The sequence below is a fragment of the Centropristis striata genome, chromosome 4 (genome assembly GCF_030273125.1).
Source record: "Centropristis striata isolate RG_2023a ecotype Rhode Island chromosome 4, C.striata_1.0, whole genome shotgun sequence".
In the NCBI taxonomy this organism is placed as follows: Eukaryota; Metazoa; Chordata; class Actinopteri; order Perciformes; family Serranidae; genus Centropristis; species Centropristis striata.
This window is the reverse complement of record NC_081520.1, coordinates 31,412,356-31,435,498: the sequence shown is the minus strand read 5'-3', so window position 1 is coordinate 31,435,498 and position 23,143 is coordinate 31,412,356. Positions and strand designations below refer to the sequence as shown.

Sequence of the window (23,143 nt, the reverse complement as noted above, 5' to 3'; positions counted from 1 at the left end):
TGCACCAATAATAACAATCCAGCAATATTTTTGAAATATAAATAACAATGAGTTGGGCCATCTGCATAACGAGTACTTTTACTTTTGATGCTTTATGTACATTTTGATGCTGATGCTTTTGTAGTTTTACTTCAGTGAGTTTTTAATGCAGGACTTTTACTTGTAGTGAAGTCATTTCACAGTGTGGTATTAGTACTTTTATTTAAGTAAAGGATCCGAATACTTCTTCCAACACTGTTTGAATGTCACACAATATCTCATCACAAAATGTCTATTCTAGCAGTAAACTAACTGAATGTGTGCGTTTACAATAAATGACTGTGAACTGTGGCTTTTGGGTCAAAGTGGCCTTCATTTGGCATTTTGCCTCGAGTGCTGTGCTTTTTTTCTCTGTTAAACTTACTGTACACTACAGCTGGCTTGCTCGTAACACTTCTGCAGCTAACCACAGTGTTTCATATTCAGGTTGTGTTCTTTGTTCTTCTGTCACATTCGCTGGAACATCTTTTCACTTCTGCTTTTCAATTACTTTGGTATAGCACTTAATTTAATGATGAATATTAAAATTATTACTATACTAACCCATTTCTATTATCCACTTCATTTTTGTTAATCACAATTTATAATTTGTATAATTTGCAAGGTTCCCAGCCAAACGAACCTGGACACACTCTCTAATGTAATAACTTTTTTTTAATGTAATATCTCTTCCTCTTTGAGGAATAAAGATTTACATAATAAGGTGTTTCTAACCAACAATCCGTGTTCATGTCATACATTTTGATCTTTCTATTTTCTCTAGTCTTTACATAGTTCCTTGTAAGTTCTCCTTTACAGCTTTCATTGAACTCATGATACTTTTTTCCGATGAGGAAATAAAACAAAACTGTTTCATGATTATATCCATAGCCCCATTTGGGAGAAATCCCAGCTGCTTGAAAAGTTGGGGAATGCCCTGAATGGACCATGTGTCCAGCTGGAACAAGCATTTACTGACACACACACCCATTATCAAGTCTGTTGGACCTGACCAATATGTCCTTGGACTGTAGCAACAAGAAACTACAATAGAGGATAATAAATGTTGGGGTTTTTGAGGGGGCAGTGGGGGTGTTGCTGATTAATGGATATTGTGTCTGTCCTGAATTAAGTCATAATAACAGAATTTAGGGAAGATACAACAAACAAGGAATATTGGGGATTTTCCATGTGTATCCCTCAAAAAATTTGACAGAACTGCCCAGAAAGTGTAACCTCCTCACTCCTCCTGCGTCACAACACATTTAAATACACGTTATTTAATATTTGGTGTCCTTTTGTATCATTCGACTGCAAATGTTACCAGTAAAAGTATGTAAATGAAAGTAAAGAAAAGTCCCTTTTTTTGAATATATATGACTGTAACATGTGTTATTGTAAATGTGTTATAGGTTATATTGGGTGTGCCTTGTGAAACTATGTGGGAAAGGATTTTGGAAGGTAATGGTTGTTTCCGGTAAATCCTCATGTAAAACGAAACCCACACACGCCCTTGCAGGCTTGCTTAGTTGGTGTACAGGAGTCCGTGGCAATATGTGGGAGGAGAGGCTGTGAGACCAGAACAACATGCCTGAAGAGTTAGTAATCAAATCAGTTCTCATTATTTTTGGGGATTTTGAAACTAAACCTCATTTCAACTCACCCAAACTCTCTTCAGTAACTTCCTGTCTGAACAGTACACCCCTTCACCCATGCAAATGCACAATATATCTGTTGAAAATAGCTTTACAAGTCTGGGAAAGTTATGCACACTCTAGGCTTGTACAGAGGTAATAGCAAAGAGAAGTTAAGAGGTTATCTAGAGAAATGTGCAAGTTGTTCGTTCTATTGTTCATCCCACTGGTCAACAATAAGGATAAAGGTTACGATACTGATTTCCCAGAGCTTTCATTATGTGCAATGGGGTGTGACAGAGTTTCCCTTCTATCTATATACGGTCATTGATAGATATGAAACTATTTGCATGTAAAGGGAATCCCTAGTCTTAAGTGGTTGTGTGTGTGTGTGTGTGTGTGTGTGTGTGTATGGTATGTCCTTTAATATCTGACATTCTATCTCTGTCTTGAAGATGGGCACTATGTTAAGTTGTTTATTTTCCTCACATGGTGCATTTTACTGGATTAAATTATGTTAAAAAATAAATTACCATGCAGCAAACCTCAGACCAGGTTGTTAAACATACTACTATACACAATGCACACATATGAGAGTTAATACAGGGACCAAGCAGCTCATTTATTAGGTTAACTCAACCATGATTAAAGAGAAGACATTCAATTCTGTTGTGATGAAGTAATTGTGAATGGGTTTACTTTTAGGCCTTTTTCCAAGTAAGACATTCTGACATTTTAACATGGGGAAAACAGGTGTAAATTATTAAATAAGATAATGTAAGATTTTTTAAAAATATATTAAATTCAGATGTTGCAGCACAAAGGCAAATATAAGTACAGAGAGTAAAAAAAACATAAAAACATCCAAAAAATATGATTCTGAAATTAGCAAACTATTTTAAATGCAGGTCTTTTAGGCTTCTTGTGAGTAACGTGTAATGTATGTGCACTGTAACAGGCTACTTCTTTCACTAATGTTTGTAATACAAACCATTAGAAACTGGCACAATGTGACCCCCATAGATATAGTTCATATTATATAAATGGTGAAAACTCTATGGCAGCTATGGATAGTTGAATGCTAACAAATTATTGTTTTGTCTTTGTTAAAGCCAGTGTTGGAAGGAAGTATTCAGGTCCTTTATTGAAGTAAAAGTACCAATACCACACTGTGAAATGACCTCACTACAAGTAAAAGTCCTGCATTCAAAACTTAAGTTTAAGTACAAAAGTATCAGCATCAACATGTACTTAGTATCAAAAGTAAAATTATTTATACAGAATGGTCCCACTCAGGTTGTTATATAGGCTGTATATATAGTTTGATTATTATTTTTGATTCATTTAAGTAAGCATAATTTTACTTTTGTCAAGGTAGGGCTCATTTTGATTAATTATATACTGTTATGTGGTTTAATTGATTAAAAAATGTTTTAAATTTATCAAGTTTTTCCTTTTTAAATCTTTATCTGAAAAATAACTAAGTCTCTAAAATTTAGTGTAGAAGTATATAGTTATACAGAAATGGGAAAAACTCAAATAAAGTAAAAGCACCTTAAAATCACAGTACTTCACTAAATGTACTTACATTCCACCACTGCAAATAACATACATGATTAAATTCCCCAAACCAGGAAAGTACCGATTTATCTAGATGTATTGAGATTCTCAGAAACACCTTTGTGAGAAAACCTTATGGAGAAAGGACTCAGACCATATCGTCACCCTGTTAAGATAATCGCCTAACTCATTTTTTCAAGTTTTACAGGAAACACAAAAAACTTCACCAAAAGTGTAACATATGACATTTATTGATCATTTCACTCAAAAGGGATGTAACAAATGATGGCTATTGGCATAGTAATGTAACCTTACGGATGTGTGGGTCAAATACATGCCATTTATTTTACAATATCTAAAACTCAAAAAAACACAGTCAAGAAAAGACAAAAGGACAGTCATATCACAGCTAGGAAACCAACCACCCACTGCCTAGGACACTGGGAGTATACTAAATATTAAGAAATATAAACCTAACACACTTCAAATAAAAACACCACACTAATTCAATGTGCAACCACAAACTATATCACCATCTAAAGTGAACTCCCAGCATTTCAGCCACAGCGGTGATTGGAGGTCCCTACCAGCCGCAATACTAGGAACAGAAGAAGACAGAATGTTAAAATCCTAAAACTAAGCAAATCAAATCTAAAATAATAAAAACAATAAAATCAATATGGCTAAAATATAAAATACTAAACTAAAATAAACGGCAGTCAGTGCTATGCCTAAAAACAAACAAAGCACTGTTAGTTTGTAGGACATATAGTATGAGGTTTAAATGTTGATATTTTGCATACCTCTGTACTTTAAGATGTGCAGTGTTTCAGTCCTACAATCAAATGGCAGACCCACAATTAAAATCATTAAAATACAAATATATCAGGGTGCATGCACCCCTACATTACCCTAACAATTAAACTGCTATCCTGATTCCAAAACAATGCTAAAACCCCCCAAAGTCCACCTTACCACAGAACAGAGAGTCACCAGTCACAGCCATGTGTGCACACAAAGGATTTCCAGAAAGTGACTGATAGCCACACCTGCTGTTAATCAGCCTCTCCTCCAGCTCCTGTCTCCTCTGATTGGTCTCTGCTGCTTCCTGGTGACCTACTGCTACAGTAATACCACTGTGTGTAAATTATATAACTTAAGAGAAATAAATGCATTTTTTGAACATGCCTTTGTGACTTCAGCATGATATGGTAACACTTTATTTTGAAGGGGTCTACATAAGAGTCACAGAAGCCTGTCAGATACATGACATGACAAGTATCATGAGCATTAATGTTACTTCAAAGTGTCATTAATGTTCATGTCATGTTTATGACATGCTCATGTCACTCTTATGTAGACACCTTCAAAATAAAGTGTTACCATATCTTGCTTAAGTCACAAAGGCATGTTCAAAACATTGCCTAAGTCACATTTTATTTTGACTTAGGTATAATAAATCCGCTTAAGTCACAAACTTGACATAGGCCATTATCTTAAAGGGGTAAAATCACATGATCTGATCAACAGATGATGTAGGCGATTTTACCATAGGTGGCCAGCGTCAGATGATTTAAGCAGGAAAACAATTTTGACAAAAAATGACTTAAGTGATCATTTTAACAGTGTGACGGTATTTATACAGTCTCTGGCTGAACCGTGCACCCTTTCTATATAAATTGCGTAAGTACATTGCGCAGGTTACGTTCCACCGTGTCACGTGGTGGAAAGTATCGTAGTTGCTACCTAGTAACAACGCAAGCATAATCCAGGAGACACATACACAGGCACAAGTAACAGATTGCTACAGCTTCCCTCCATGAAACGAGTTACCAAAAACTCCGAGACTAGAACATTTGGTGGCAAACGGTATGAAACCAATGCTTTTGTTAGTTTGCTAGCGTGCTGAAGTCACGCCATGTAGGTAAAATGCTCAACTTTAATTCGCAGAGGCGAGAGTGAGCTAACGTTAGCTCGCTAGCTGATGCCCTCCGATAGCTAATGCTGCAGCGTTGCAACTTTGTAAACGTTGTTTAAGTTATCCCCATGGAAAGAGAAGAACCCTCTTGAATCGCAGGAGTTGCTGGACGTATGCTGCTTTAAAAAGATGGCGTTTCGATGCCAGCAGGATTACGATACGATCGTTAGCTAAGAGTTTTATCAGCGATATCAGCTCTGGCAACATTAGCATTGCAGTAAACGCATCTCTTAAGCTAACGCTATCTTAAATGTTAATTTATCCAACAATCTAAGTAGGTACGAGCAAAGTAGGTACGTATAGTTAGTTAGATAAATATGGATGCCCAAGCAGTTTAATGGAGGCAAATCTAGACTAAACGTGTGTATTTCCTTGTTTCCGAGTCAGCAGAATACATAGTTATTATGCGTATTTTGGTAAAGCAACACAAGTCAAAGCCTGGTGTGGCCCCACTTTTTTTTCTTCAGCAGTAATTTGCCAGGGGCCGGATTCACAAGAATGTTCTTAAGATAAAACGTAAGAAAAAAAAATAGAATGTTCCTAAGAATGTTCTTAAATACTATTCACCATTTTTTTTCTTAAGAATTTTCGTATGTCTCAGGAACTTCTTAGTTTTCTCACTTAGGACGTTCTTAGATTTTTAACTTAAGATCACTAGATCATTAATTAAGTAGCATCAAATACAACAACTGCCTCCATGATTTGCTAAGAGAACATTGTAGTGTAATCTAGGAATAGGCCTATATGTCACACGGACTGAAAGGCCAGCTCTATTATATGTCAACTGCCAAAATAAGCTTTATGAAATACATTTTTAAAAAAACTACTCTGACCAACTTCAAGGAACAAAATTTTTAACACATTGTCTAGGGCTAAAGTCAATATTAAAGAAATCAAATAAATGTCACACAAATTTGTTCAAGTAAATAAATATCAATACTTACCTTTTCATTGTAGCAGTTTTAAGACTGGTGAGGGCTTCTATCTTAGGAAAAAACGTAAGAAGAAAGTTAAGAAAAAAACTAAAGAAAAGATAAGAATTTCTTCATGAATACCAAATTCTTATTAATTCTTCTTATACTTTGCCTTAAGAGCAAAGTTAAGAAAAAAGTGGCACTTAAGAAGTATTTTCATCTTAAGAATGCTTTGTGAATCCGGCCCCTGGTTCTAAGATGGTCACGTGTATATAAATGAAGAAGAACAGAACATTCTTAATTCTGCAATGTCTATAGAAATAATAGACTATATAGTAAAAATGATTTGTAGAAGTATCTGTTTTGCACAATACCCACCAGCTGTAAGTTATATCCCTCCAAAAGTGAGACTTACAGTGTTATTCTCTGTTTACTACAGCTTTCTCAGCATCAGTACATCACGGCAGCTGAAAGATGCCACACGATTCAGATGATGCTCGTAAAAGATTTATCCTTACCACAACTGGAAACTTCTATGGAATAAAGCCTTTGTCATCCTTGGCTGACAGCCCAGAGCTCAATAACTTCTTGGATGATGGGAATGAATTTGTTCTGTCTGTCAGCAGACATGACAATGAACTTCACTTGTCAAATAAGGTAACAAATGTTTTAAGCATCACTATGTTTTCTTGTATTTAGCATCTTATCCATGTGAAACAATTGGCCTCGGGCTTCACAAGTCAAACATCCTATTGTTTTTTGTACTCGATTTTCAATCAGAAATCCATCATTTACAACAATAAGCCATTTAATTAAAATAAATAAAAAACATGTAACAAACTAATGTCCTGGTCGTATGTTTATCTTTATATGTGTCTTTCTTTTTACATTTCGTCTTCCTTTGTCAGATTGAAGCTTCGGGGGACAGCAGAGAGAAAGTGTTGGTCTTCTTCAAGCTGCGTCCCACAGTGATCACAGAAGACAACCTTCACCACAACCTCCTGGTGTCGTCCATGCTGGAGTCTCCCATCAACACCCTCTACCAGGCCGTAAAACAAGTCTTTGCACCTGTTCTGCTGAAGGTGAGCCGGTCTCTGTGTATTAAAGTAATCCATAGGTGCTATTTGAAAGATGTAGGCTTTGGTATTAACATCTTCCACAGTTGAAGATTCTGCTAGGCCACACAGTCAAAGTAAAATTTCTGAAACTACTATTTGAAACACGTTTGAGCTAGAATTAGTTAAACATTTCCTATATTTCTAGTTAAAAAAAAACTATTCAAATCTGGAAAAACCTAAGATAGCAGAAAATAAATTATTGTTAGTAAATCTTACAGCACCGTTATGATATGCACCTAAATACTGTTAGTGTATTCTTCTCACCATTTTACTAAAAGGATGTTGTGTGCCCAAAAGAGTCAAGAACCAGGGATTTATTTAGCCTGAAACTTGAAAATGTCACTCTCTATCACTTTGCAGGATGAACGCTGGCGTTCAGCATTTGACCCTAAGCTAGCAGGCCTGCTGAGTGAGCTGGAGCTTGGCTTGGGCTCAGTGGTACGCCAGTCTTCAGCACAATCCTCAGCAAAGAGGAGCCGCACGGAGGAAGATGTCCTTGGTATGCATGAATATATTTTTGCAGAGAGAAATGAAGAGGGCTGCGCTGTAGTGGGTACACAGGGTTCGTATGGGTGCCTAAAATCCTTGAAAATGCTTAAATTTAAATGTTGTATTTTCAAGGTTTAAAAAGTGCTTGGATTTTGGATAAAGTGCTTGAAAATGCTTGAAATTCTTACTGTATTTCTCTTGCAACCTGACTATATCCATCTATAGACTATAGATAATCACATGTTCAATGTAAAAAATAATTAGTAGCCTATCTGAAATGAAGACCGTTCCTCCTAAAAGTTTAATACCATCGCTGTTGGTATGGTTAAGTGAAATCTCCCCCTTTTAGTATGTAAGTACTCATCTAAAACATGCAATTTACAACCGGTGTAAGGTACTGTAAAAGCTTGAAAATTGACGTTGAAAGTCCTTGAAAAATGCTTGAATTTGACCACTGCTAAAGCGTACTAACCCTGGGTACAGAATGGTCATAGAAATGGTAATAGCTTTAAAATTTTGATTTTTGAGGGATTGTATGCATTGATATTATTTTGTAATCTCAGTACGCCTACAGGTGTTTGGCTAAACTGGATTTGTATTTCTTCCCTTCATGAATGAAGTTGTCTTGGAAGGAAAAAACAAGCTCTTAACAAGGATGAAGAAGAACAAGGATGTTTTATGATTTTCAAACAATAAACTCATATTTTTTCTGTGAAGGAATCCTTACCCCCAATGATGAGTTCCAGTACTGGGATGATCTTTCTGAATCTGCAGAGAAGAACAGCGTCAGAGAAAGGGCTACATATTTCACAGAACAATTTAAACCCATACAAAAGGTACACATGCAAACCTTTATATATATTCGGACTGGCTGCATGAAAAATTCAAGTTATTACATTTCTTTTTTTATATTTTCAGGCTGGGTGCTAAGTAATTTGCAGTTATTGAGATGAAGATTGAACTATTATCTATAACTGTAGTAAGCAATGAGTCCACTGATTTGAAGTTGGTAAAGTAAAGTGATTACTTCTTGGTATATTTTGTTATGTTTAGTTTGATAACTTTTAACGTTTTAAGATTTATATTTTACAAACTGTTTTGAACAGTGTTTCATAATTGTTGTCTATTGTCTATGTGTCTCTGTTGTTTCCACCAGGAGTATGGTGGTCTTGATGGCTTGTCTATGCTTGATGTCGTGGATCTGGTGGAACAGAGCAGAGACTCTCTGGATGATGTTTGGAGGCAGACAGATTTTGAGCCTTATCCAGAAACGCGCATGGTCCGACTCATGGATGTTATCGGTAGGACTCTCTCACATATGCACAAACCAAAACCAGGAAATGAAAATAAATATTTGCTGATGTTGTTTTTAAGATACAGTGTGCGTCAAGGCAACAACATCTCTTGAGAAATTTCCAAGGAACTCCTCAGTACACAGTGGCTAACCTAGTTTTTCAACAATCAAAATGCTTGACATTGCAGTCATTTTTCAACAATGTTATACTGTTGGCATTTGTATGCATATTGTTGCATCACTGACTGTGTGTGGTTGCTTCTGTATGTTGCAATTTTGTACTCTTTTGTATTTGATGGTGTACAAGGTGGAGCCCTGGGAAGGTATGTGCAGAGGAAGCTGAGCGGTCTTAAAATTTTTGAGGAGCCATTTGTATCGGTGAGGGAAAACCTGAGAACGGGCGTGGCCATCTGTGAACAATGGGTGGTAGCCTGTGAGCATCTGACTGGACAGGTATGGAAGAGATCAAATAGTGGAGAGGTTTGCACGAAATTAAGTTTGAAGTTAGATTTTTTTTTTTTTTTGCACAATAATAAGACAAAAAAGAAAAGGATAAAGAAATAACAACAGAAGAAGGTGCAAGGTAGCGGCAAGAAACCCAAAAGGGCTTATACAGGCCTCTACTTATATTAAAATTCACAAGTTAGATTAAAAACGAGTAACTATGAAAAAATAATTACCATAAAAATAAAGCAAAATTATAATATTAAAAAGTTAAAAAAAATGTAGAAATGTGTGTGCATGCATGCACGTGCACATGCGTCTGTGTATGAGTGTGTGTACTACTTAGTAACCTGAGCCATCAGGGCAGCCACTAAACTGCTCTTATATGAGTTCAGAGAGGAAAACTGTATTGAACAATAAATTGATCATTCCGGAGTATTGTTCCTCTGTATTTTAAGGAAAATTGGCCGAGGGTTGTATGATAGTGAGGCGGGTAAAATCTTGTCAATTGTCTAATATTGTACTTATGTAATTGTGAGTTGACATGGAAATATTCACTGAAAGGTTTAGGAATGGAATTTAGACTATACATATACTTAAATTATTTATAGATATTGCATATTTGATATATATTGATCTGAAAATTGTCATTATCTTGAGTTTTTGGAAATGGTTCCAAAAATAAAACCTTTACCCGTTATTCTCACAATTAGATTCCTCACTTTAATTCAACTGGAAAGAATGTATGCAGACATGAAATATCTCCACTATGTAAGATTAAGTTCAGCCTTTTAATTGTGGTAAAACTAATTGCCGTTTTTCCTCAGGTGTGGAAGAGACATGCTCCACACCCCTGGAAGGGAAACAAGCACTGCCCACAGACCCTTCACTGCCTTGCAAAAAGATTGGATGAGGTAAGACATGGTTCCAATCCAGGAAACCCTTTCTGTGGAATAGACATTGACATTCAATAGTGCATATTTCTCTTTTTCACATGACAATGTGATACACTAGTCGGATTTCTCTCATGCACTGCCTATAATTTTATGCAAGTATCATCTTTGTTGTCCTCTTCTCTTTCTGATTGCTTGTGACAGACTACACGTCACTTTAGACGGAATTTCCAGTTGATGTTTATTTTGAAACCAGAACAAGGAAGGAAAAGTTAACCATAAATGGATTGTTGAAGCGAATTGTTAAACACCTTGTTTACCCAGAAAGCAACCCACTCACATTACACATTCATGAAACATTTTAGTACAGATTTGATCCTAACTTTTGTCTTTATGTAAATTGAGAACCTTTGTGGGTTCAAAAGAGCTTTCAATTGTCAGTCCATATTGTTATTAAACTTTTTATTTGAAGAAAAACAAAACAGCACAAACATGTTGCTCTACATCTTGTAAACATGTCAAGTCTTTTCATCAAAACATAAAAAGAAATGTTTTTTAAAAAGAATAAAATAAATAAATAAATGAAAATAATAATATAAATAAAATCAAAAATCAAAATCACATCCTTGCAAAAGCATTTAAACTCTATCACAATACTCCTATAAAAACATACTTATACCTAAATTGATAGGCAACTTGAAAATCTGAAATAAAAAAATAAAGATAATAATGATAATTCAAAAATCACAATTGTCAGCACATATTGACATATTTTGTCTTGAAAAGCAGACCATCAAGGAGCGAGGCCCTGAAATACGACACAGGCTTTGATAAACCAGCTTCCCCTAGTAGCTGTTTGAATGTGTGAAACTGTTAGACTCATTCCCTTGTAACCTCTGTAGACAAACATTTACAGGTCCATGATGCTGTTAAAACCTTACTTAACCTGACAAGCCACTGTCGTATACCTCTTTCCTCTTTACAATAAATTAAGTATTATTTCCTGTGTGGCCAGAATAATAAATGTGGGAACTGATATCTGATACCTGCTTTGTTAGCATTTTCCATTGAAGGTTTGACGTGGGCGTTTCTAAGAATTTGCGTCAAAGTCTGATAATAACTCAGTCAAAAATTGTAAGTCATGTTGTTGACTTCTGTGAGCTTGATAACCAAGCACATAAACACTGCAATAGCCACAGATTACATGCAAACGCACTCTCCCTGTTTTTGTCTACCAGGTGGTGACTTTACGTATAGTTCATGAGAAACTGCTGCGTCTGCTGCCAGGAGGGAAGCAGCAGGCTCTAACTTCAGATCGTGTATTTGAACCTTTTGCTGGACTAAACCCATTGCATTACAACCCCTACACTGAGGTTAGTTGTCTGACGTGGTGAGTGTCCATGTGTATGTGGGTGTGAGTCTACTGAATTACCGTGTTTGAGCCTTCCTCATGCATGTACTTATACTTTACCAGTGCCAGGCACGATATGGTACAGGTGCAAGTTCTTCATTATGTGGCTACTTTATGTCACTTTCAACAGATTACCGTCCAAGCAGGGGGAATCCCTAATCACGGTCCATTTAACACCTATAGTGAACTTTTAGCTTGTGGCTACGGTAAACTTTCCACCCACCTCATCCCAAAACAAGCGTTGTGTCACAACTGCAAACTGCAATGATGGTTATTTAGACATTTTAAGTTGCATCTTCCACATACAGAACTTAACAAATTTATACATTGACCACCGGTTCATGCCACAGCTGTCCTAAATTAAAAGTATTAGAAATTACCAAAATATTTTTTTTATGTTTCTGTAATACAAAGCAGATCAGTGAAATCAGTGAATTCTTTTGAAATCACTTCTCAAAACACATTTTTACAGACTTGCATTGATGTGATGTTGGTCTTTTTAACTTGTGTGGTATTTTTTTTTCTTTTTCTTCATTGTTGGTTTCTTATTTTTGCATGAGTTTTATTCATGCTTCTGTCAAAGCACTTTGTGAAGGCTGTTTTTAAAGGTGCTATATAAATAAAGGTAATATTATTTATTATTAATACACCAGTATGTAGAAGCTATTTAACTGAAATTATATTTTTAATGCTTAAATATAACTATTATTGTTATCCATTCATTTTCAAATTTACTGTTTTACGATTAAGAAAAATTATATGAAAGCACATTATTATTTATTTGCATTCCTGAACAGAAAAATGTGTTTTAGTGGTTGAATGTTATGCTTGATTAATTTCTGACTTCTCAGAGAAGCCCAGTGAGCTGTCTCAAATTTGGGTATAAAAAGCTCAATTCAGTTTGTTATTAGCCAAATACATAATTATAACATTTAGTTTTAAACAAGCTTTTGAAAGATTTCTAAAATGTTTGTTTTCTCATTTTTATGATATGTGGTCTAATGAATTTGTTAAGCACTGTACCTATTCAGTAAAGGATGAAACATTAGACTTTGAGTCTGACTTTTTGTTGTATATATTTTTGTAGCCACTTTGGAAAGCAGCAGTGGCTCAGTTTGAGCGTCTAATGGCTCCATCAGAGCAGGAGGTTGCTGGCAGACTAAAGAGCTACATTGCTGATGTACAGGACAATCCACAGCAGGTAGTGAAACACACAACTTCAATTCAGTTTCTAAAATATGTAAATATGTCTGTGGTTTGGTGTTGATGACGCAACTTACCGTATGTGTGGTTTTGTTTGTTGTCTAGCTTTTGCAGGTGTTTCAAAAGCACAAAGAGCTGATCAGACGTCCCAACATCAGCAAAGAGCTGCAGTCAGAGAGAGTGACGCTACTGGCCAGATTACTGGACTACAACAAGGGTACATAGATATGCCTCAAAGTGTTTGTGACTATTTCTGTGTCAGTAGGCAGTAGGTTATTGTGTCTACACATGGTGACAAAAAATGTGGAAAATGTAAATAAACCCAGTTCATGCTCCCGTCAGGTGGGGGCTTGTCTGCTGAAAACAACAGGAAGTTAGTGGCTGAGACAAAAAAAACTGAGTCACAAAAACTGAGTCAAATATGAACACATGGACATGATACAGAAATCACAATGTAAAAATACAGTTTTTATTCATTTTAAGACACCGTTCTTTAAGTGTTTTTGTCTGAGGGGTGGCCAGTGTCAGACATTCAAAACCCTTGGTCCAAACTACAGTTCCTCATCTTTGATACCGCTCTACTTTTGATTTTCTTTAGGCCTGAAGACTGACTTTGAGAACCGGTGCCATGGATGCCCTGGGGAAAAGTCTGGGCCACTCATTGGCAGGAACCTTCCTGAAGTGGTCAACAAAATTGTCTGGGTCAGACAGCTCATACACAAGGTAACTAATTGTGTGTGTCTGTGTATGTTTACGTGCAAACAAATCCTGTGATATCAGTGTGTATGAGACAGAGCATTCATCAGATAATTAAACAGATCTTAATCATATGAAAATAACTGATAATACAACTTCAGCTTCCTGCTAGTGTTACAAGTATAAAAAGTTCACTCCTTTCTTTTTCCTGCGCTTCCATCTTTACATTAGGTTGAGGACTCTGTTCGCTTAGCTGAGGCGTTGCTTTCAGACCTGCCTGCGTTCAAGGGGTTCCTGCATTTCTGTGACGACCTGTTGGAAGTTCTGAGGGCATATGAACAGGAACAGTTTGAGGACTGGTCAAGAGATATATTGTCCGGACTGGTTGATCCAAAGTCAGGAATCAGGTTGTAAAAACTCCACATTGTGACCTTTAACTAACAAGACATGCAGGCTGGTTTCAGTGGATCTAATGATAATTCTTACTCTGTATAGTCTCCAGGCCAGTAACCGTGTGATGGACCTGGACCACGTGGACGGCAGGCTAAAGATCCAGTATTCAGACAGGCTGGTCAGTCTGCTCAGGGAGGTTAGACAGCTCTCTGCCCTGGGCTTTCCCATCCCCGCTAAGATACAGCAGGCTGCTAATACTGCAGACAAATTCTACAGACAAGCTATTGTCTTAAAACAGGTAAGAGTAAAAGGTCAAGACACACACAAACAAACGTTTCTTCTGTTTCTGTTTGATCTTTCTTAAGCTTCTATTGTAACAAAGTGTTGCTGTGTTATAGGTGGCCCATTTCTACAATACCATTGATCAGCAGATGATTCCCTCTCAGAGACCTATGATGCTTGGTCTTGCCCTGGCCTTTGAACAGATCATCAAGGTACTGCACACAGTCATTTTTTACTTTCCATGCCTTGCACACTTAATATCATGAAAAGGTTGAGATCATTTTTTTTCTATAATAAAAGTTTAATTTTAGAATATTAATTGTGTTTGGCCTAGAGCTAATCTTTCTGCTTTTCTTTGCCAGAATCCTCGTTCTCAGTCAAAAGAATCTGGTGGTAAACTGCAGATCACCTGGGACAACCCCAAAGAGCTGGAAGTTTACATTGGCAAGCTGCAGTCCGCTGCTGAGAAACTCTCAACTGAAAACAGGAAGTTACACAAATGGCACACTGACTTCATTGACAAGGTGTGGTAGCATGCTTTTACATTTTGACTTTATTTTACTAAACGATTAAATACAAAGACAGTAGGCACTAATTTGAATTATTTTTTGCGAGCTCATTCTTTTGGAGTCATAATCTGAGAATAGTAAAGAAAGTATTTTTGTGCGTGCTAAGAATGACTTAAAATGACAAAAAAAAAACTTATGGGCTGAAATATGAGCCACCAGAAACTGAATTTGAATTATTTATATTTGAATTTGTTTTGCTTAACTTGAATAATTGCATTAAAAACTGAATTTGAATCACATGATTTGAATCTGTATTGTTCAATTTCAATGCAATGATTTGGTTTTTCAATGCAATGATTCAAATTGAACAATACAGATTCAAATCAGTGTGTTTGTTTGCACACCTCTGGGTACAATTCTCAGGTGGTGACAATGATGAATGTGGACCTACTGAGACATCAGCAGCGGTGGAAGGATGGCCTTCAGGACCTCCGTACTGGCTTTGCCACTCTGGAAGCTCAGGTATTGATTACAGTCAGAAGTATAAGTGCCTCTGCTGCTGGCCTCCATGTAATTATTTATGACCATAAACATTTAGAGTAATCACCAGGGAATTCTGGGCTTGCTGCGATGATCATTGTCATGAAAATATAAAATATATATACAAAATGATTTTAGTGCTCATTACTAAGCCTTTCTTTGGACATATACAGTCATGGAAAAAAAGACCACCACATAGACCACTCTTGTTTTCTTCAATTTCTTGTTCATTTCAATGTCTGGTACAACTAAAGGTACATTTGTTTGGACAAATATAATGCTAATGATTCCATGGTTTTCTTGATAATAACCAAAATCATTATCAAGAAAACCATGGAAAATGTCTAGATATCAGCTCTTAAATTATGAGAAATTTTTGTTGTTATCATTGTTTTTGTCCAAACAAATATACCTTTAGTTGTACCAGGCATTAAAATGAACAAATGCAATGAAGAAAACAAGGGTGGTCTAATAATGTTTTCCATGACTGTACAACCTTTACAACCAATCTGAAATCTCTCCCTTGGAAAACTTAATACATGTATCTATGTTTTTAGGGTTTCAGGTCTGATGACATGCGAGCATGGCGACAGCACTGGAACCATCAGCTGTACAAAGCTCTTGAACATCAGTACCAGACCGGACTGGAAGCTCTGAACAAGAACCTGCCTGAAATACACATTGATCTCATTTTCAAGTCCGTACACACACTTTCTTCTGTCTCACTCTGTGTGTCTATTCTGTTCCTCCATTCCTCTCTCATCTCTGTCTTGTAACTCTTTTGTGTAGGTTTTCATCTTTTTCTCTTCTTCTCACACATGTTGTATTTTACCCTTATCTTCCCCTTCTAACATTGATTGAGAGAATTAAGATGTGGAGAAAGAAAGAAATCAATCGATCAATGATCGATTTCTTGCTTTCTCCACATCTTAATTCTCTCACTTGACCAATTCATAATTTCTCTGCTTACCTGCATACCTGTCTCTTTCTTTCTCTCTCCTACAACAACATTATTGTTAGGTGTGGATTATAAATGGTTTTTTTTTAACATCTTTTAACCCTTTTATTTTTGTTCTCTTTCCTATGAATAGGCAGGGCCGTTTGCAGTTCCGTCCTCCATTTGAGGAAGTGCGAGCACGCTATTTCAGGGAGATGAAGCGGTTCATCTCAATACCAAACCAGTTCAAAGGGGTCAGTGCCCAGGGGGAGGAGCTTATCTTCAGCACCATGATTGATAGAAATGCCTCTGGGTTCCTCACCATCTTCAGCAAGGCAGAGGATCTATTTAGCCGTCTGCAGGCTATACAACACAAGTTCAAGGTGCTTGAACAACAAATTATTTTGACATTGATACTGATTATGACTATTTTTATGGTATGATGCGTACAGGTGCATCTCAATAAATTAGAATATGATGGAAAAGTCAATTTCCAGTAGTTCAAGTCAAACAGCCCCGATCAAGTATTGAGTCAAATAGATGGACATACTTTTCAGAGGCCAACATTTACATATTAAACAAGACAATTAATTGGTCTTTTGTAATATTAAAATGTTTTTGAGACACTTAATTTTAGGTCTTTATTAAATGTCAGCCATAATCATTATAATTCAAAGAAATTAAAGAAATGGAGACATGAAATCAATCATCATACAATCATTCTGTGTGTGATGGATCTATAAAATGTGTTATTTCCACTTTTTGAATTTAATTACTGACATAAATAAACTTTTCTATTTTATTCTAATTTATTGAGATGCACCTGTATTATGGTACTTTTTATTAGTCAACTGTCCAATAAAGAAGCATCTGTATAATGCTAGATAATATAGAAGTGTAACAAGAGTTTTTATTTGTAGGGTAATCGCAAAATACAAAATTAAACAATTTATTAAATAAAGAATAACATTATGTGGCAAGCCTCCTGCTTTGTAGCTAAATCGATTTGGTCTCAAAGGTCCATGTGTTTTACTTAAATGTTATCTGATTTACCTTTTTTCATCTTTCGTTCATTGGAGCATTGCAGTGAGGTATTGCTGCACTGCCTTCTTTGAAAGAAAGTCGGATTAGTCATGCTTCTCTATTTATATACGGAATCTCTGTGTTTTAATTGTCAGCATTTTTCCCCTTTACACTACCCTGATAGAAAAGTGAGCACCGTATACATCCTCTCTCTGCAGCCATGCATATCTAAATATTAAGGGGAAAGCCCTCAGTTAGCATAGACTTCTCTTTTATCACCCTTTCTGTTTAGTTCTGTTTTTATTTAGTCTAGTCTCATTACGTGTACTTTTTGTCGCCTTTGACACAGAAACATTTAAAATTAGGAAATGTGTCCTGTGATTGTGTGTGTGTGTGTGTGTTGTAGGAGTGGGTGGTGTTGGGCCAGGCTGATTTAGAGAAGTTAGTGGAGAAGCATCTGAACTCCGTGCAAGACTGGGAGAGAAACTTCAAGGCCCTAAAAGCCAGAGGGAAGGAGTCTGAACGTCTGCCCAGGTATACATCATATGTAATAAACACAATTAAATAACATAAGTGATAACCTTTCAATAGAAAACCAAACATAGGCAAAATTAAAAATTAAAAAAACCCTCCCCAAGAAAAAACAATGTTAAAATGTTGAGTGTACTTTTCTAAAATATATATTAATTGCGCAACTAAGGGGAAATAAACACAAAATTTACCAAGGACAGTCAGGATCATCTATTTTGATTCTGAATGGCAGATCACTTTACAAGAGTGAATGATTAACAAAGCGCTTTGTTGTCATAAAAAGCTGGGCCTGCTGAAACAAGTGACGGTGTAACAGCATGGATTATGCAGATATCAGTTTTTCTTTAACTATTTGTACTGTAGCTGACCTTGTATTCCCCAAACATCTGTTAACTTCATAAATTACATGATACAGGCACTGATCATTTCCTTCTTCCTTTGTCAGTCAGGAAAAGGTAGACTGTATTACAGTAAACTGTGAGCCAGTGAGAGCTGTCATCGATGACCTGATTCAGAGGCTGTTTGACATACTGCTCTTATCACTCAGGAAGTCCATACAAGGTAAAAACAGACAGCTCTAAGTCTTTAAGTTTCACTTTATACCCAAATCCCCCCTCACACATAGCCTTTTCACTCCTTTACAGCATTAAAATTGCATTGTTATATAAAGTTCCAGTTTTGTTTTTCATTCTTTTGGCCCAAAGAGATCCCCTTGGCTGTTGCTTTCACTTTCCTTTTCTGTTTACTTAACTTTTCTCTCTTGCTCACAGGGCACACCCAGTCCATAGATAGTTTTATATCAGAGTCAATGGAGACCTTGTCCACTCGACCAGAGAGCATGGAGGAAATTGGTGCAGCCAGTGGCAAATACAGTCAGATATTAGCCCGCAAACCAGAAGTAAGAGAAACACACTCATGAAGTCTGGCCAGGAACTTTTTTTTTAGAGTGATAGTACGAATGCTTGAGGCTTGTGCAAGTAGGTTTCTCCTACTCCCTTATTCATATTGTCAGTTCAGAAATAAAAACTTCCTCCATTCAGTCGTATCTATTTGATACACTTGAATTTGTTGCTTTTGTATTGTTATATCAGTATGGAAATTATGTTGGCCACTAATGTCAGTAACATGGCATGCATGGATTCATAAATGTATGGCCTTTCTGCTGTTATTTGTTATTCTGTATTGCTGATGTTCGATATATATATATATATATATATATATATATATATAACAGTGTCTTCTAATTCCATGTGGGATTGGCAAGATGTTTTACATCCCAGGGAAAAAAACTAACTAAAACATACTATATACTACAGGTGCATCTCAATACATTAGAATATGATGGAAAAGTAAATTTCCAGTAGTTCAAGTCAAATAGCTCAACCAAGTATTGAGTCATATAGATGGACATACTTTTTAGAGGCCAACATTTCCATATTAAACATTCTTTTTAAAATTGGTCTTTTGTAATATATATATATATATATATATATATATATATTTTAAGACACTGATTTTTTTTAGGTCTTCATTAAATGTTAAAAATTAAGGCATGAAATGGTTCATTCTGTGTGTAATGGATCTATATAATGTGTTATTTCCAGTTTTTGAATTGAATTACTGACATAAATACACTTTTCTATGATATTCTAATTTATTGAAATGCACCTGTATGTGTATAGATCCTACCTCAGTTCCAGTGTGCTGAGGAGAAGAACCGTCTGCTGCGAGCAGTGGCTGGGGGCGGCTTGGACTCGCTGTCCTCACTGAGGGCCAAGTGGGACAAACTGGAGCTTGTCATGGAGAGCCACCAGCTCATGATCAAAGATCAGGTGACATGAACTCACAAACACACACAAGTTGGATTATGGTTTAGAAACTTATCACAGATTTTCTGTAATAACGGCTTTCTCCTACTTTTTCTTTATCCTCTCTCTTCTTTTCTCCCTTCCTTCTTTCTTTTTCATTTGGCCATGTACCCCAATTACTAATCCTTTCTGACTGTGATGTTGTGCTACTTGCCCTGTTTCTTGTTTAGGTGGAAGTGATGCGAAGTAATGCCGCTGGTCGTATTGACGCCTACAGGGCCGATCTGGAGCGGTTTAAGGCCCGCTGGGACCAGCTAAAGCCAAAGGATGAGAGGCTTGAGACTGGTGACCATGCTGCTCTGCTTGCATGCCTCCAGACCATCAGGGACAAACAGCAGGAGTTCGAGGAGCTCGAGCTTGTGCGCAGTAAACTGCTGTAAGATCTTTTTAAAAATATGCTGAGTTTATCGTTTTTTCTTCACTGAAAAGTCAGAGTTGCTGATAAGTTTGTTTATTGCCTTCATCTATTTAGAACATGCTGTGGCTAGTTAAAATGTAAATAGCTTTTTTTCCCTCTCCTCTCCTCTCCTCTTTTCTCCTCTCCTCTTTTCTCCTCTCCTCTTTTCTCCTCTCCTCTTTTCTCCTCTCCTCTCCTCTCCTTTCCTCTCCTCTCCTCTCCTCTCCTCTCCTCTCCTCTCCTCTCCTCTCCTCTCCTCTCCTCTCCTCTCCTCAGTGAGGACTGTGCATATTTTGACCTGGAAGCTCCAGATTTCTCTCTGGCAGAAGAGACAAAAAGAGACATGGAGGAGTACAGTCAGATGTGGAGTCTGTATGAGGAGTGGCAGCAAGGCTTCACAGAAAAGGCCGAGCAGGACTGGATCACATTCAGGTATAGGGTTCAATTTAGGCCTTCTGTAGATGGATCTCAACTCTGTTTTCAATTGTGTGTTAATATATATGTTTCTATGTTTTAAAGGAGTAAGACGTACGTGTTTGAGGAATTTCTGTTCGCGTGGCAGGACAGACTAAGAAAGCAGGAGCAGCCTACTGCCATGTCTGTTAAACTACAAGGAGAAGTGGACAAATACAAGGTAGACAGCAGCACAATTTGTGGTTTTACAACACTGGCGTAGCCAGAAAAAAGACATTGGATGTGCACCAGCAATACTGGGTGTGCCAATTATTACACCTCCACAAACATTCAAAAGAAAGTGTCTCTGGAATACAACATTATTAACACAACAACAACAACATATCCACACATTCTCTTCAGTAATAGTCAACAGTTAGTTCACAGCAGGTCTAAACATTCACTTGTGACGTGCTCTCCAATAAATCGATAATGCTACCTATACACCAGAAGACTTTGAAAAGATTTGGAAAAGACTCCTGGAAGACTATCAGCTCACACCTGCTCACATCTAAAGACAAGTGTTTAGAGTTTTTAGTCCAAGCCTAGTCTCAGACTGAGATTCTACGAAGACTGTCAATTTTTCAGGGTCACTATGTTCAAGACTACAACTAGATTCTTTTAGCATTTTTTACCTACCATGCATTTTTTTTCCTCATCATGCTCTAAGTAAAAATTGACTAAATGGAGGAGAATCAGCTTTTGGCTCCAGCTGCTCTAGTGTGTGCAGTAGTTTGTGTTGAAAAAAACAAAAACAATAAAAAGATGAATAGACGCCACAAAATGCCCCTCACAAAAGCTGAAAAAGGGTTTCTGTTTTTCTGACATGAAAAGTTGACTATTTTACAGTCAACAAAATAGATATAAGGAAGCATAAAGGAAAGGAAAATGTATAAATGAATTCATGATATACATTTATGCCCTATTTAATTATGTGTTTAATTGAATATTTATATATATCAGCTCTTTCAACTCTCATTTAGTTAATCATACATTAATTATCAATTATTTATTACTTATTTATGTATAGGCCTACATTTATTTATACATTTTTACTGGGTCTCCTTACTGTTCTCTTTACTAAGAAACCGCGCCCCCAAAATCCCGCTTGTGGCCGTAAATATATGACATCACTATGTTTGTATTGAGGACTGAGCTTAATAACATTATTGTTCCTTTTTCCTGTGGAAGTGGTTTTACTGGCCGGTCTGGAACCGGGGACCTTTTCCCCGCTCATATATTGGTTGTTGATTGTGTTACATCACTGAGACTTGCGCCAAACCCAAGACTAGGAACAGACTGATATGAAACAGAGCAGATTACTACCTTACACTTAACCATGGAGATGACGGGAGCGCCGTGACTCCAGTAAAACTCCTAGATTTACTAAAGACTTTCAGTTTTTAGTCTGGGACTGTTTGGTGTAAGCCCAGCATAACAAAAGAATAGGAAAAGCACACTTTGTGTTCTCAAAATAACATCGCAAAAACACAACACACACACACACATTGCGTGCCCAATGAGATGAACATAGTGAAATATAACATTCATGCACTTACTCATGCACAGAGCCATAACGTATCCACATTACGTGTGATCAAAAACACTATTTAATCATCTGAACACATTGGGCTTAGCAGCAGAGTAAAGGACCTGTGTGCACTGCGCAGCTCTGAATGTACAGGGCAAGACAGCGTGGCTTGGCCTTGAACGCATTTATTATTTCATCGGAGTCCAGTTTCTCCGCGAGCTCTTATTCAAACACGAGCAACGAAATGCTGTTAGGTCTCTCTGTGAGCATTGTAGCTCTGCTGGTGGATTTAATCCTGGTCACAACCGAAAACAGGCGCTCCACAGAGCAACTTGTGACAGGCAGTGACAAGTGAGGCAATTTTTTTGGGTGTGCCAGCTGCCTCTGTGGGTGGCACCGGCACACCCTGGCTACACCAATGTTTTACAATATTAGTCATTGTAGCATTTTAGAACAAATCATTGAATCACCAAATTCCAAAGGGTTCTTCTTTGGTGGGCACTAGGAAAAAGCTCACATTAACTCCACAACACATGCAACACATTTTCATGCTTCCTACATTTTATAACTATGCAAAACAAATGAGTGTTGTAAAAACTATTGGTGAATGATAATGGTTTAAGTATTGGTGAAGCAAGAACTGATTTGATTGTGGATCTCATTTTATACCTGTAGATATTTTTTTAATATATTTGTACTTTTGCTTGCACACTCTTTCATCTGCATGTCTAGAACATGGTCCCAGTGCTGAAGTATGTGCGTGGGGAGCACCTGTCCCAGGATCATTGGTTGGACATGTTCCGTTTACTTGGTCTGCCAAGAGGGACAACTTTAGAGAGACTCACCTTTAATGACCTCCTCGGTGTCGCAAATACCATTATAGAGAAGGCCTTGGAGCTCAAGGTATGTGAGCACACACTCATACAAATACATACACTTCCTGGATGGAAGCATACACTTATAGGGACACACACCTCTTTAAATTGTTCATATTTTGTTGTTCTTTTTAGGTACGGGACCAAGATTG

The 23,143-nt window shown here is 36.9% G+C and overlaps 1 protein-coding gene across 1 annotated transcript in view; it reads left to right on the top strand.

Annotated features, from left to right (window-relative positions):
- Positions 1-4,981: 4,981 nt before the first annotated feature.
- Positions 4,982-23,143, top strand: part of dync2h1 (dynein cytoplasmic 2 heavy chain 1) — a 134,054-nt gene continuing 115,892 nt past the window's right edge. Inside the window, exons 1-27 of the mRNA XM_059330987.1 lie at positions 4,982-5,081; positions 6,544-6,761; positions 7,013-7,186; positions 7,583-7,721; positions 8,429-8,547; positions 8,868-9,012; positions 9,313-9,458; positions 10,277-10,363; positions 11,581-11,715; positions 12,841-12,954; positions 13,062-13,173; positions 13,555-13,679; positions 13,884-14,059; positions 14,148-14,343; positions 14,444-14,539; positions 14,690-14,851; positions 15,260-15,358; positions 15,934-16,073; positions 16,468-16,696; positions 17,743-17,870; positions 18,313-18,428; positions 18,638-18,765; positions 19,550-19,699; positions 19,906-20,111; positions 20,409-20,564; positions 20,652-20,766; positions 22,849-23,019. Of these exons, the coding sequence (XP_059186970.1) occupies positions 6,579-6,761; positions 7,013-7,186; positions 7,583-7,721; positions 8,429-8,547; positions 8,868-9,012; positions 9,313-9,458; positions 10,277-10,363; positions 11,581-11,715; positions 12,841-12,954; positions 13,062-13,173; positions 13,555-13,679; positions 13,884-14,059; positions 14,148-14,343; positions 14,444-14,539; positions 14,690-14,851; positions 15,260-15,358; positions 15,934-16,073; positions 16,468-16,696; positions 17,743-17,870; positions 18,313-18,428; positions 18,638-18,765; positions 19,550-19,699; positions 19,906-20,111; positions 20,409-20,564; positions 20,652-20,766; positions 22,849-23,019 (3,747 nt within the window). The 5' untranslated portion in view covers positions 4,982-5,081; positions 6,544-6,578. The remainder of the gene's footprint in view (positions 5,082-6,543; positions 6,762-7,012; positions 7,187-7,582; positions 7,722-8,428; positions 8,548-8,867; positions 9,013-9,312; positions 9,459-10,276; positions 10,364-11,580; positions 11,716-12,840; positions 12,955-13,061; positions 13,174-13,554; positions 13,680-13,883; positions 14,060-14,147; positions 14,344-14,443; positions 14,540-14,689; positions 14,852-15,259; positions 15,359-15,933; positions 16,074-16,467; positions 16,697-17,742; positions 17,871-18,312; positions 18,429-18,637; positions 18,766-19,549; positions 19,700-19,905; positions 20,112-20,408; positions 20,565-20,651; positions 20,767-22,848; positions 23,020-23,143) is intronic.